Below are 15,169 nucleotides of genomic sequence, written 5' to 3' on the forward strand. Positions count from 1 at the left end.
CATCCTACACATGACGCCAAAATATCTACCAGCCAGATCTAATGTTTTCATTCCCTCTCCTTTGATCCAAATTCATGATTCGCTCTCTATAACGCATGGCAGTTCTGAGGGGGCGTAAGAGACCTAACAGATCTTGCTGAGCAAGATGGTGGAGCCAGGTGCTGTCCATGATAGGAGTACAGGTCCCTCAACTCTACCGTTCGCGTCCTCGTCCATCAGCGCTCGACCGGCTTCGTCTACGGTACTCACCACTTTCCCAGCGGCTTTTGACGATGAGCCAGAGACTGGGGTCATCCCTACATTCCTATCAAGGGTCAAGAACACGTTTGCATCGTCTAGTGCGCCGGTGTCATCCAGTGCGAATATCAACAAGACTTTGGACAAAGCCAAGGATGTCGTTACGCGCACACCGCTTATCAAAGTGGACTCCAGTGGATCTACGACTCAGACGGAAGCTCAGGCCATAGCTGAAGCTGCCAAAGCCCGGTCAACGCAGACTCGAAAATCATCAATGGACGATCAACCAGTTTCATCAAACCTTCGACCACCCATGCACTCTGCCAGTAGCTCTGTATCTCTCACTCCGTCCGTCGCTTCTAGCACCAGACGCTTGGCACCGCCGGGCGAATGGAGGCCTACCACAGCTACTACTGCGCAGGTGTCTGTATCTCCCATCACCAGTGTCACTACGACTGTCCAAGCTTCAGGTCACAAGACGTCTTCACCTCCCATTCGCGAACGGCGGCCTTCAATCTCGAGTCCCCAATCGGCTCGAGCATCAAAAGCGCACTTTGGTCTGCAGGCAGCCATGGCCCAGCGCGCTGCGAGTCCTCATCACTATCATCCTGGTCGCCCTGCGAGTGTCCTTGGCCCTACCGGCGCCAGGCTTCGACGCTCATCCATAGCGACCCTTCCGGATTCCCCATCCTCCATCTCGCTCTCCGCAATGATAGCTGCAAATGCGGAGCTCAGTCAGAACTTCTCGAATGTCCCTGGTTTCGCTCTAGGCGGAGACGATACCAGGAGCGTCAAGAGCTTGGGACTCGTCAAAAAGTCTCATAGCGTGAGCAGACTGATCCGGCGGATGAGGGGAGAAGGCTTAAGCAAGCATTATTGGATGGCGGATGAGCACTGCAAGGAATGCTACGACTGCAAATCTGTGAGTCTGCAGGCTGCGGCGATATGCTGAAGGCAGATCTTCACTACATGGCGCAGGAAGCATCACTGTCGGATCTGTGGGCAAATCTTCTGCAGTCGCTGTGCATCCAATATCATAGGAGCCCGACGTTTTGGTCAGGATGGCGCGGTTCGAGTCTGTAATCTCTGCTTAAAGATCATGGAGGAGTATAAGGACGATGATGATGACGATCGCCGTTCGATCAATTCCATATCGACGTCTTTCCGACCGGCGAGCATCTCTGACCGGGCCTTTCTCGACGCTGCAATATCGCCAGAATTCGGACCTTACTCAAAGTCCCCTTTTGCCGCCAGCCAGCTCTTCTCCTCGCAGCCCAATGAGAACCTTGGTGCAATCTATGAGAGCGTGCCGGAACGTTTCAGCAGACCGCTTACTCCGGCTGACCTGGAGGGAGACTCTGACGAGGAGGATATGTGGACGTCTCGCCCTCAGACCGCCGCTCCTTTTCGACGACCCATGGATGAAGACGCCAAGCATAGCGAGCACCAGCGAGAATCATCAGATCCTTCCTCAGTTGTCTGCTCTCGAAATTTGTCGGCGCCCCAGGGTCTGACCCGGAATGACTCTAGCGGTCCGCCAAGTCGAGACGAGGTGGTTCGAGGTCACGGACGTCGAGTGGCCTTCCCGCGGACCGAGACAATCTCCACGGACGGCGGGGATGGTACGGATTCTGCGCCTTTAATTGGACTTCGGACGAGACTGAGCTCACGAGCCAGTCAAGGTGGACTAACAGCTCTTCTTGACCCCGAAAAGGGCGAAGGTCTCTGGCGTGCAAGGTCACACTCGTTTGCCCACCGCCAAGAGGCTCTATCAGGAGCTAGCCTCCGGCATTTCATGCTCATTCTAGAACAAGCCATCGAGAGGGCCAAATTGCCTAATCCCGGCGAATGGCACCGAGTGCTCAGCAAACTCTTACTCAAGGTATCTAGCAACCTAGATCCCAATGTCCGAGCTGGAGATTCAATCGATGTTCGAGCCTATGTAAAGATCAAGAAAGTCCCGGGCGGGAAGATTAGCGATTCAGACTATGTTGACGGTATCGTCATAACTAAAAATGTCGCTCATAAAGCCATGCCACGACGTCTAGTCAACCCTCGAATCATGGTTGTCACCTTTCCGCTGGACTACCATCGGATTGACAATCAGTTCATGTCCCTGGATCCCATCCTGGCGCAGGAAAAGGACTATCTCCGGCTATTGACGCGGCGTATCGTCGATGTCCGGCCGCATATCGTTCTTGTGCAGCGTTCAGCGTCCCGTATAGCCCTTGACTATCTATTGGAGGCGAACATCGCCGTTGCTAGGAGCGTCAAATTGTCCGCTATCCACCAAGTGGCAAGGTGTACTCAGGCCGATGTCGTCGCATCCATGGACCGTCTTGCCCTGGAACCTCGCCTGGGACGTTGTGCCGAATTCCAGATCCAGTCCTTTGAGCACGACCTCATCCCAGGCAGGCGCAAAACTCTCATGCGCTTTGAAGGCTGCCATAGGGATTTAGGCTGTACCATCATCTTACGAGGGGGAGACCTGGATACCTTGAAGAGGGCAAAAATTGTAACCGATTTCATGGCGCTAGTAGTCTGCCATCTGAAAATGGAGATCACCCTTTTCAACGATGAGCACAACACTCTCCCTCCGAGCCCTCCGCTTTCGCCCGAGTATCTCGATCTATTGTCCACTTTGGATCCCCAGGTGGAAGCGTATCAGGATCGGCAAGCGGAAAAGGATGAAGATGCTCAAAAGACCAGGGACATCGCACTGACACTTCAGCCATACCTGCGGACTGTCTTGTCCGCGTCTGCTGCCATTCGCTTTCCGCCGCCCGCTCCTCTCGCTCGCATGGCAGCACTTGACCAGAAACTGCACGCGTTACGTAGGAGCCTGGAAGAGGCAGTGGCTGCGAAAATCCTGGAGGAGGAGCAGAAGAAGGAGACTGAGGAGCCCGACCAGTCTTCTGCTATATCTACGATGCCCAGAGATGCGGCCAAAGATCCATACCGCGTTCTCAACAACCCGGAAGAAGTCCAGCGACAATCCGCCATCGCTCAAGTCGCCTACGAGCATGCTGAACAGTACAAGCTGTGGCGTTGGTATACTAAGAGACATTCGCCTTCACTCCGTCCTGAGGATTTTCAAGGCATGCTGTACCTGTATTCTTCGGGCTGCGAAGGCGCCGACAAACCCTGCGTAGATCCTATCGTTCAGGCGATCAATTACTATCAGGAAGACGACTTGACGGTAGGTCAGTACCTTGAGGGCATGGCTGCGGATGCTATCAAGCGTTGTTCCAACAAGAACTGTGATCGGCTTCAACTGTTCCACTACCGTCTTTTGGTACATGGCACTCGTCGTCTCCAAATCGCTATGGATCAATTCCCCTGCCCTTCTCCGGGCCATGAAGAGTCGATCATCACGTGGAGCTATTGTCGCATCTGCGCGGATCCCTCACCGACTACGATCTTGAGGGAGGAGACATGGAAACTGTCTTGGGGAACGTATCTCGAACACTGCTTCTATCCACCTGAGATGTCTGCGGGCTTCAAATGCCCGCATGATGCTTTCCGAGACCAGATCAGATATTTCGCCCATCGTAATCTAGCCATACGGATCCATAACGAGCAAATCGATCTGTACGAACCGGTGCGACCTTCTATCTCACTTCAGTCGAGAGCGGAGACCAAGGTTTTACTCAAGAACCAGGAGTACGAGAGCGCTCTCCAGAAGAACACTGCATTTTTCGACTCTGTCTTGTTCAGGCTCAGAACATTCGATTGCGACATCGTGCAGCCTGAGAAAGTGAGCTGAATGCCCCGAGCAGAAACTGATGCGCTGCAGGTCGCCTTGTTGAAAGCAGCACTAGAAGGGATGCTCGCCCGTGCCGTTGCTGACCGAGAAGAAATGGTCAACTTGTTAAATCGGACATACAAACTTACGGAGCTGACAGACGTCCTCGCGCTCAACATGGTCCTACGCGTTCTGCAAGACAAGGTCGTTCAATGGGACCAGGATTTTGCAGACATCGAGAAGGCTTTCATGCCATCCGAAAAGGATCTCAGGCGGATGACGGCAACGCATTTGAAGAGGCTATTTGCAAATCAAGACGCATTTGGATCACTGAATGTCGCGGGCATGACAGTTTCGGAGGCCGATGAGAAAGAGTCCAAGACCGAGGAGAGTGCGAATGAGAACGAAAAGGACGAAAATGCCGACACCAGTACTCCAATGGCAGCCCCTTGCCGCGATCTGGACGGAGCACCGCCAGACAGCGGCGAAGTGACGCCGCTTGTCGGACTTTTCGAGCCTGCCCCGGAACCTACTCCGTCCGACGCTCCTGTGGGATCTAGAGACTACGACAGTGACTCCACAATTTCTGCCTTGAAGCGAGATTCGCCAAGGCGAACAAGAGTGCCTTCCATTGACATCTCCGTGGTGCATGATACAGACTTTGTATCGCGGTTGCCTCGACGGGCGCAGCCAACTGCTAGGTGAGCTTGACTAGCTGAGTCTACTGACGGGAGCAGCGTGGCCGATATGATGAAGCGATTCTCGGAGACTGCCGATGCTTCATCTTCGAACCGTCCCTGGCCAGGTCGCATGCACAACCACCAGTTGGGAAGCGAGAGCGAAGCGGATAGCGTCGCACCGCGTCCAAAGTTGCGTCGCGGACGGACAGAGCAAACCTTCACTCGCCACAAGGAGGCAGCTCGACTTGGGGCCATGTCAGACAACGACAAGAGCTATGCCGCGAATGCGTCCCGAATTCCGTCTGTTCAAGGACGTAAATTCGATGCAGAGCCATGGGGCTCATCTCGCCCTCGTCCGTCGCTCACTGCTCCACCTACTCCTCCCAGATCTGGTCGCGCGTCGCCTAATCTGCAGCCGCCGACGACATCTCGAGCCTCGATCAAGGGCAAGAGCCCGAGATCAGGGGATTCCGTATCGTCGGGTCGCGCGTCCCCTGCGCCCATGATGATCAAGACCGCCACAAGACGGTCTTTTGCCACTTCGAACCGAGTCACATCGATTGCGAGACACTTTGACCGGATCTCGCGAGAAGCTGAACGCGAACGACAGAAGCGTTTGTCAGCTGTGCGAGGCAAACGAGCTCGACCGGTCAGCGTAACCAAAGCCAAAGTTCAAGTGTTCTCCAATCTCCGAGATGCGTTCAAAGATGAATCAGACACCGATTCATCCAATGCGGGTGACGAAGAAGATGAAGGTGAAGGCTCTCCCGGCAGTGATGGCGAATCGACAGGGGGCGGGTCCCCTGAAAGGCATTCAAATCCCTCTCGAAGATCATCCACTCGACGAAGATCAACTGCCGGCAAAGCTGATATCCCGGAGATGACACCCGTGAATCCATCGAGCTCCCTGGAGACCATGGACTCAGCCTCGTCAGATGCTCTGCCTGTATCTGCGTCATCGTCGATGGGAGAGGGTCTGAGCGAAGCCAAATCGGAGATGTCTTTCACTGAACGCCTTCAAATCGAGCTGCCGACTTTCGAAACCAGCGCTCCATTGCCCAGCGTGCCTGTCACTCCTCAGATGTCTACTGACACGGCAGAGGACAACAAGTCTGCCATCTCGTTCTCCCAGGTCTCTGACGGCGAACTCACGTCTGGAGGCGAGAGGTCTTCCATCTTGAAGACCCTCACCGGACTCTGGGCCTTCCGCGCCGGCGACTACAGTCCATTGGAATATCCATTGTGAGCCCTCCCAAATGAATTTTGTCTGACAATGAGATCCGCTGCCGAACATGTGTTCGCCGATTCAAAGGTCATTGTTCGAGAAAACGAGCCGACAAGTATTATTGCGTTCACACTCAGCTCCAAGACCTACCGGGACAAGATGCGGAACAACATTTTTGAACGAGGCACTCGCAAGCTGGAGTCGTTCATGCCTGAGGATACGGGAGAAAAGTCAACGTGGGACATCGTCTCGATGGATGACGCTCTCGAAGGAGAAGATACCGCGCGATCAGATGAAGGCTCGCATTTGAAATACGGTGAGAATGATCATCCTGTGATGAAGCTGACCCGCAGACTTTGAGTCTGGCTCTTCGACGATTTTCTGCCGCATATTCTTCGCAGAAAAGTTCTCCCAACTGCGCGAGGCCTGCGAATGCGAGACGAGTTTTGTGGAATCGCTGTCGCGCTGCGTGCAGTTCGATGCATCCGGAGGTAAATCCGGCTCTGCCTTTCTCAAGACCAAAGACGATCGATTTATCGCGAAGGAAATCTCTCGTCTAGAGATGGACGCATTGACAAAGTTTGCACCAGCATACTTTGATTACACCCGGAACGCCATCAACGGCCAACGTCCCAGTGCACTGGCCAAGATATACGGGTTTTTCAAAATCGGATATCGGAACGGCGTGACAGGTCGGTCCATGCGGATGAACGTCTTGGTCATGGAGAACCTTTTCTACGAGCGAAGGTTTTCAAAGATTTATGATTTGAAAGGAAGCACACGAAACCGTCTCATCGTGCCGACCGGCCGAGTCAACGAAGTCTTGCTCGATGAGAATCTGATGGAGATTGCTTATAAGCATCCTCTTTACCTTCGAGAGCATTCAAAGAGGATACTGCGTTCCGCACTGTTCAACGACACTCTATTCTTGTCGAACCTGAACGTGATGGATTATTCGTTGGTCGTTGGAGTCGATAGTGAACGACATGAACTGGTGGTCGGAATCGTAGATTACATTCGAACATTTACATGGTGAGTCAGCTCTCATTCGCAGCATTGTTGACGATGTACAGGGACAAGAAGCTGGAATCTTGGGTCAAGGACTCGGCTTTCCTCGGCGGAGGAGGCAAAGGTGAACCGACGATCGTGACGCCGAAGCAATGTAAGCAAATGTATGACAATCCTCACTGATCCCACGCAGATAAGAATCGGTTTAGAACGGCCATGGAGAAAAGCTACTTTCCTTCTGTCCCGGATAGGTGGAGTAAGCTGGGTGTAGAGGAGATGGCCAACGAGGAAGACGCCACTTAGGAAAGAAAGAAGAGTTGTTTGACGAGAGAGACAGTGTACAACAGCCTAGAGAGATACATCTGATGCCCCCGTTATGCCTTTAATGTCGTCTATCAATCTAGATTTCTTGTAGAAACTACTGTACAACCGAACCCTGAATTGGGCAAAATGACATTATGATCGTCCCATTTGCTCTCTTTCTTCTGCCTCTCTCATCATATCTGTACAGATCAATCAGTGTCCGTGTCCGTGTCCGTGGGGCAGCGTTGCGGAACGACGACACTCACCTCCCCAGATCGAGTTTGAAGCTTCTCCATCGTAATCTAAGGGCACTTCGTCCAGGGATGAGTCCCGGCTGTGGAAATTCAGTCAGCAATGTCATTCAGCGCCACCGGGCCGTCATACCTTCTGTAATGCGCGTCGTCGGATGATAGCATGCTGGCATTCGAGCTCTGTCGACTGAGCGACGGCCTCGTAGCCACCACTCCCAAGGATGCGCCATGTCGGTGCTGACCCCACGTATCTCGAGCCAGGGATGAGTTTCCAGCTTCTGGCGAAGATACACGTGATGAGTCCCGTGAGGAAGATGGTGACTGGCTCCGCTCTCGCTCTCGGTCGAAAGGATCATCTTGATGCCCTTCCTCTGGTGGTGATAATGGCATCGGATCGAGAACGATGGCTGGAATACCATTAGACTCAAACTTGAGTGTCCGTCGAGAATTCAGGAAACGACGACGCCAGTAGATTGTCCGTAGCAGTCCTCGCACGCGGTCAAGGTTGACCAAATCAGTGACCCGCTCCTTCTTTTCCCGCCTCGCGAGCAAGTCGTCGAGTCTGACGTGGACTCAGCGATACCATACGTGTTCCGTGTATGATACACTCACAGCAAAGCTTTCTCATCGTCAATGAGTCTGTAATGCGCGAGCATCATCAACATGTTTGTGAAGCTGATCCCCCGACCCTTCTCCTCTGTGATCCTGGCTTCGTGGAATAGTCGAGCGAAGGTTTGTCTTCGATCGTGGACCTGAGCATAATCGATTTGCTTGATCTTCGATTGAACAATTCCCATGTCGACGGCTTGTCTGACACCCGTAACGACTAGGAGCCTACCCGCAGCTTTGGCAACCGGATCAGGCACAGCTCCACGCATCAAATTAGGGATGCTGTATTCTACAGGGTACAGTCGGACTTCCCATATTCCACGTAGGCGCTACAAAGTCAGATACAAGGGAACTAGACAGCTTACCGAGAAGAAGCGGACGAAATCCTTGCGACGTATGTAGCCTGTCCGCTCGGTGTCGAATTCCGCCCAGAGCTTTTTGAATGACCCTGCGGCGTGTTGTCAGCTCAATAGACCTCATCCAACCACCATTCTTACTCATTTCCTCCCGATTGAGGGAGGCATGTCCCGGCATCTGATAGACGTATCTAAAAGACTCGACCACCACACCAGTGAACATGTTGGCGAAGATATACCTTGTTCATGAGCAGTGTGCGGCTGAAGATTGACTCACATGCTTAGAATGTTCCAGCTGATGAACAAGCCGTATGCCCATGCTGCACTGCCGCAATCTGAGTCGAGGTAGTTCGAGCTCTCAGTACAACGAGGCACAGAGAGAGTGCTGTCAAAATGATCAGCACTGGACCCATCCACACGGTTCGCAGCCCTACTAATCGTGCATGTAGCCATTCCAGCCTTCGCTGAGCCGATGTCAGCAACATGCCTACACGACAGACGTACCCTGTCGACATGAAAGCCAGCATCACTAGAGAATTGCTGAACCGATAATAATTTTGAAATCTCGTACCCGCATTGTTTCCCATCTTAGTCAGACCAAAGACTTCCAGAAACATCATGCCGAAGAAGATGAAGAAAGTGGCCCATAGTAGAAAAAGGTTGCCGATCGCAGGGAGACTCGCGCTGCAGACGCGTAAGGAAGGGCGAGATTAGACATCACAACAGACTCACACAGATGTCTTGAACAATTGATTCAACGAATCAATTCGCTGTACGAGCTTGAAAGGAATCGCGACCAAAAAGAGCTTTTGCAATTGTGTGCCCCATTCTGAGCCGGGAGTACCCGCTGCCTCGGCTTGCAGGGCTGGTATGGTGGTCGCGAAACTCCCGACGACAACAACAAAGTCGTAAAGATTCCACCCATTCGCCCGAAAGCTCTTGAGGCCAAGACCATAGAATCGCACCAGCAGATCGACAGCGTACAATACAGTCATGAAGATGAAGATCCAGTCTTGTGGTGGTTTAGTGTTAGGCTGGAAAGCTTCTACACGACACCTGATCCCACTCACCAAGCTGTAAATCCGTGATGATATTATTTGAGAAGTCCTCCATGCTGCGTCATTGTGAGCCAAGACACCCTAGTCAGGCGGACCTCGAAGGAAAGCTCACGAAAGCAGCACAATGTGAATGCAATAGATGATTGTAAAGCTTCTAGTCCAGAATCCGTGTTTTTGCGTGGCTCGTTGGCAGCACCAAGCCCGCAGACCATATCGCGGGACATCATTGGGTAACTGAGAAGGGGTCTGAGCTTTGATGAACTTCTGCATGTCGACCCAATGCCGCTGTTCTCGAGTGAGCAGTGCATCTCCCGATCGAGTACTGAAATTGCCAATGATGACGCTAAAGTAAACGTCAGTCTCGGCCTCTTACGTTCACTCCATTAGCAGACATGGGACTTGCCTCAAAAATAGAGTCAAAATGACCACGGCTCCAAATAGATTGAAGAGTACGAAGAAGATGGCATTCCACTGCGAAGCATTGTTCTGAGATTGCTTGCCTATGCCGACAATGGCCATTGCTGATTCCATCACGTCGATCCATCCCTCCAAGGAGACGATCTCAAAGAGAATCAATATCGACTCCCTGAATGAGTCAAAAGCCCATATACTCTCGTCGAGTGTCGGATTGGCCCATACCCGTGGCATGAGGAACGGAATAGATTCGTCTATTGGCGCAAACATGTATTCTCCAACGCAGTCAGTGATGCCCGTAGCGTTCGGGTCGTTGCACGAGAATAAAGTGCCCGAAAAGATGTTGAGTCTGCAGAGCTCAGGACTGCTCAAACCAAGCGAGACTCACCCCCAGACGGCAAACGGAATCAAGTACAGGGCCATAAGGATGGAAGCATCCAATAACTTCATCGCCCCGGCAAAGAGGAGAATGTGTAGGGTTTCTCTCATCCTGCTGAACAGAGTGATAAGGCGAAGCGCCCTGAATGCCTTGAGAGACCGAGTGAGTCGACTAAGACCACCAATATAGATTAACGAAGTTGTGGTGTTGACCAGGAGTGTGATTAAAATCAAAAAATCCATAACGTTCCAAAGGGATAACAAGTAGGCATTTGGTGCGAAGATGAACCCATCGGCAATGATCTTGATACCAGCTTCGACGATGAATACCATTCCGAGCGCGACTTCCGCCAAGTCGAACCAGGTATCTCTTCGAACGCCTCTATCGGAGTAGTATTGCTTTCGGTACTCCGGCGTAGCGACTGCTGCTACGGAGATACTCGCGACAATCATACAGAAGATGATCAACTTGAGAACCAGTTCATAAATGGGCTTGACGGGTCTGCCAAAAATACGATCTCCATGCGCAGGTGAGACGCAGGCCTGGCAGAACTTGCGTATAGGATTGCTCTGCTTGAATATCCATAAACTTTGATCGTATGTGGGGTGAGCATTGATGAAGTCTGCCTGTTGATTACGACGCTCTCTCAAGGCGTCTGCATGTTCATCTTCGGAAGGCCCAGCACTCATGGGAGGCAACAAATCGCTCCTGAGGAAGTCGTCAAAGACGATCCATTTCTCTAGCACCTACAGTCCTCGGTCATCATCTTCACCGTCATCGATGCCGTGGGATCGTATCCCAAGTCTGCGGAGCGGAATCGCTTCGGTCTTATCTCCACGACCGAAGAGGCGATTGATAGCTTGTTTCGCAGTCTTGAGCTGGTCACGTTGAGCCTGCCGGCGATTAGCCTTCCAATTCAGTGGCCCGGACCTACTGGATCGGTCCCTAGACCAACATCAGGTCCGATGGTGGGTTTGATCGGCAAGACCAGGTTTGCGGGTAGGGCATCGACCTTGACGCTGGACCCCTTAGATTCAAGGTATCGATATGGGTTCAATCTGTCGATCCAGCTTGTTTTCACATGTGCAGGCTCCGCGCGACGGATGAATGCTTCCATCTGGCGTTTTCGTTTCTGCTCTTCGGCAACAGCAAAGTTCTGAAAGGGTTCAGCGCGATTGAATCGATGATGATGTCTTACCTCGTTGATTACGGCAATGAACATTTGCAGAACGATGGCTAGAGTGTCAGGCCTATAGCGCCGCATCATGCTCACCATACGCAAACAAGATCCAAGCGCACCAGAATAATGCTCCAAGCCACCTCTGTTTGAACGGGATCTCCGCCTCCATGACGGCGTAGAGTAATGCTGTCCAATTTTCACTCGAAAAAACCTTTGAATATCAGCGCAAGCCAAGATGTCAACCTGCCTGGTAAGCCCCAAGGAATGCGTTGAAGGTTTGGGAGATGGTGATGATGTCATCTGCAGGTACGTCTCCTCGGAATAATTGCATGGCCTGTAGAGTCGTCAGCTTCGTCGACACGACGAAGGATTAGAGCCTACTGCCAGAGCAGCGATGAGGTTGATCAGCATGAGAAAGATGACCATATTCCAGAGCCCAGCAAAAGAACCAAACACATTGTTCTGCATGTCAGGTTGAGGCCAGGGTATTAATGACACTCACCAGTAACGGCCTCATGCGAGGGAAGGCCAGAATGACGCGATACCATCTCAGTAGTTGAAAGACGGTGAGCCACTGATAGATGCTAGAATTCGCAATGGCTGGAATCTGAATGATAGAACATGCAATGGCGAGAAACAGATCGTAAGAATTTCGAGCTTTGAAAAGGAAGGACTTCCAATCTGGAAAGTGACCCGCTATGCGGATCGCGATCTCCACGTCAAAGGCGAATGTAAATGCCAGTTCGAGATTGTCTGTGGCGGGTGTGAGTAGCATATTCCGGCGCACGACGTACTGAGCAGAGTGAGAAATTGAGGTGATGAATGAGATGTCTTGCAGGCCTGTGCGATTAGGCTCGCTAAAATGAGAACGACCCAGAACATTTCGGTCGTGTTATATATACTCAAGATGGTGCCTGTAGCTTTCTTCAACTTGGTATCTGATTCGCTCCACTTGGGTTCCGCATCGACAGAAGCGCTATGGGTCAGCTTCGCTTTTTCTTTTCGACTCACTCGACCGCTCCAAAAGCAGATTTCTTCGTCTCTGCGCGGATATCCTGGAAAGTGTTGACGACGACCGCTGTGAGCAGATTCAAGAACCAGAAGTTGAGCACAAGGACTGCGACAATAAAGTACAGGCATGATCCAAAGTAGTCGGAATCCATCGCAGCGTACATGATAGGTGCCCAGCCATTGACTATGATGTCAGTCCTAGGGCGGGTCTCATGCAACATACCGACTGTGATCGTGACGACTTGAACTAATGCCGCGAAGACATTGTCAAAGCTCATGGAATCACCCTCAGGGTTGAAGGTGGCAGTCTAAAAGAGTCAGTCAGCCAAGACCCGTTACCGATACCCACGATGCACGTCTGATCCAGAGGACAAACGAAACCTTTTGCAGCTCCACCGGCCGACGTGTTGTCAATGGTGATGTAGGGTGCCGGTTGCAGTGACGACTCGATATAGCCGCCACATTGTTGAGTCAACTGGATCTCGTGTGTTGTGTTCTGCGGATCGGGAAGTACACAGATTCGTCGGAAAGATCCACGAAAACTCTGTACGCCAATGATGGAGAAGATTGTAAATGCAAAAATGAGAAAGAATCCCACGGTGATGAGCATGGGTACAGCACGTTTGAGTGAATGTAGGATGGTTGTTGTACCCGTCGTAATGACCAGTAGTCGACCAGCTCGAAGAACACTCAGTGCTCTAAAAATGTAAATGTGTCGAGTATCTGTCGCTTCTACCTTGAGCAGAGCGAGGACAAACATGATCCAGAACGAGACTACAGCCATCATGTCGATTCGGTGCCACGAATGTCGAAGATATGGTCGACCCTGAGCTGATAAAGCCTTTTGCCTGGCCACTGCTTTTTGAAACGGTGCTTCCAGCGAAATGGTATTAGGCTTTCGAACTTTCGGAATGGGATCCGAGGGGACTCGCCAAGACTTGTTGGAAGTCTTGCGAGACGTTGACCGGGATAAGTTGTGTTGCGCACGGGTAAATCTGCGAGAGACAAGTGGAACCAATCCATCTTCGTCAAAGAGGACCTGTCGAAGCGATGTTTCAGGATCGATCAGGAGACCAGTGACGAGGATCCGGGCAAACATCTCAAGCCTGAGAAGGTGTCAAACAGATATCGTTAGGCGGTAGAGGGACTCACGTGAAAACGACAAACAGCGCAAAGATGGCATAATCCTCCCAGGATTGAAAGTAGCCGTCATCCGCTCGAGGTGAGTACAGAGCTTCTGAACCTTGGATACATAAGAAAATGACATTGAGCACGATGAGCAGGAGGATGAAGGGTTCAGTGTAGCTGCGCCATGAGTTTGGCTCATTCGTGCAGGACTTACGGGTAGTTGAGAAACGAGTGCATTGCCGTCCGTATCGGGCTTCGAGGTCCAAAGATACCAAGTGTTTTGCCTCTAAGAGGTCCTTCCGGTGGTTTGGGTCCGATTGAAGCAGAGTCCAGATCAGTGACAGGGAATCCAGTATCCTCCTTCCTATCATCCTTTCGATCGTCTTCATATTCCTCATCTTCATCTGGCAATCTACTCATTCCCTCATGGTTTATCCCTCCGGTATTGACAACGCGTATACTGGCTTTTCGGATCGTTTTGGAAACGCTTCTCAGGGTAGGATTTCGACTGACAACGTCTGCGACTCTCGCTCCCACTCCAATAGTCCTAGGGTGCCCCTGATCATCGTACACTCTGCTGTGTTGACGACGCTGTGACGATCCAGGAACAGGCGGAGCAGATGTCAACCTCTGTCTGTCGATATCGCCCATTCCTTCTTCATCCTCTGGTGGTGTATCATGTCCTGCCCTTGTTCCGTGTTCGAGCGATGAATCCGATTGGAATGGGTGAAAGTAAGGTCGAGGGTTACTTCCTCGGTCCTCCGGGTGGAAATAGTACGAAGGATATTGGGTCGAAGTGCTCGTGTCTTGCCTGTTCAGGGGTGGATAGGTACCTGCTGTACTCGTAAATGGTCCAGAGCGAGATGTAGATGCCTCATAGAAATTCCTAGATCCCAAAGCATACTCTTCTTCAGGCGCCATCAGTTCAACTCTTGAGCTCGTCATGTCCAAGTCGGTGCCACGTCCAGGAGGAAGCCCCCTTCCAGAGGGCAGAGGTGCTCCATGATCCAAGCCTAGAGACGAGCTGGAGGATCCGGGACTCGAACTCAGGCCCAAGCCATGTACGACGAGACCTGATCCTTGACCTTGTTGTCCTCGTATCGCTTGACTTGGACCTGCACGCAGTCCCCCGAGCATATCATCTGATCGTTCTCTACTCCAGCTGTGCCGCTTCGATAAGCCATCAAATCCAGGACCAATGGGGGAGATTGGCGAAGCAGAGGGGGAAGGCGTCCTAGATGTTGACAAGACAACAGACGTGAGAGAGTCTCTCCTTTGAATTGGCGGATCATTGGAATGTGAAGTCGATGGATAAGACATGCTGAATGCGAGGTCCACCGCTGGTAGACCAGCTGGGCTGTGCTGGACAGGTTCAACAACCCCGAAGGCTACACTCCACTATCACTGATCCAAAGGACTCCGCGCAGATGTCAAATGATCAGTGAGACCAGTCTCAAGCATGACTGTGAAGCAATTTGGTACACTATGATTGATGTGATGTGAAGCACAATGTCAAATGTGGTGGATCGATCTTGGCAACGGCAACATTGATTTTTCCAGTCCAGTACGCGCGGAATGTTTCCCA

General features: G+C 51.8%; 2 protein-coding genes across 2 annotated transcripts; one reads left to right on the forward strand and one right to left on the reverse strand.

Annotated features, from left to right (window-relative positions):
- The first annotated feature begins 1 nt into the window (after window position 1).
- Window positions 2-7,408, forward strand: BD324DRAFT_254115 (hypothetical protein). Its single transcript, XM_022012294.1, has 8 exons — window positions 2-1,159; window positions 1,196-3,994; window positions 4,034-4,683; window positions 4,720-5,904; window positions 5,941-6,203; window positions 6,241-6,919; window positions 6,961-7,049; window positions 7,089-7,408. Exons 1-8 carry the CDS (start codon window positions 146-148, stop codon window positions 7,196-7,198), a joined length of 6,789 nt encoding a protein of 2,262 aa, XP_021873847.1. The 5' UTR covers window positions 2-145; the 3' UTR covers window positions 7,199-7,408.
- Window positions 7,409-7,411: 3 nt separating this feature from the next.
- On the reverse strand, window positions 7,412-14,904 carry BD324DRAFT_641067 (Ion transport protein-domain-containing protein; the record flags this gene model as incomplete). Its single annotated transcript, XM_022017390.1, has 26 exons — window positions 7,412-7,532; window positions 7,583-8,011; window positions 8,062-8,387; window positions 8,424-8,506; window positions 8,556-8,653; window positions 8,719-8,817; window positions 8,919-9,098; window positions 9,147-9,426; window positions 9,485-9,528; window positions 9,585-9,815; window positions 9,876-10,235; window positions 10,275-10,973; window positions 11,016-11,124; window positions 11,217-11,421; window positions 11,464-11,501; window positions 11,539-11,656; window positions 11,693-11,779; window positions 11,827-11,907; window positions 11,948-12,198; window positions 12,240-12,391; window positions 12,457-12,640; window positions 12,680-12,764; window positions 12,806-13,562; window positions 13,609-13,761; window positions 13,799-14,092; window positions 14,156-14,904. The coding sequence occupies 26 exons, from the start codon at window positions 14,902-14,904 to the stop codon at window positions 7,412-7,414; spliced, it is 6,213 nt and encodes a 2,070-aa protein (XP_021873848.1).
- Between the last annotated feature and the right edge of the window lie 265 nt (window positions 14,905-15,169).

This window comes from Kockovaella imperatae (assembly GCF_002102565.1).
Source record: "Kockovaella imperatae strain NRRL Y-17943 chromosome Unknown BD324scaffold_2, whole genome shotgun sequence".
NCBI lineage: Eukaryota > Fungi > Basidiomycota > Tremellomycetes > Tremellales > Cuniculitremaceae > Kockovaella > Kockovaella imperatae.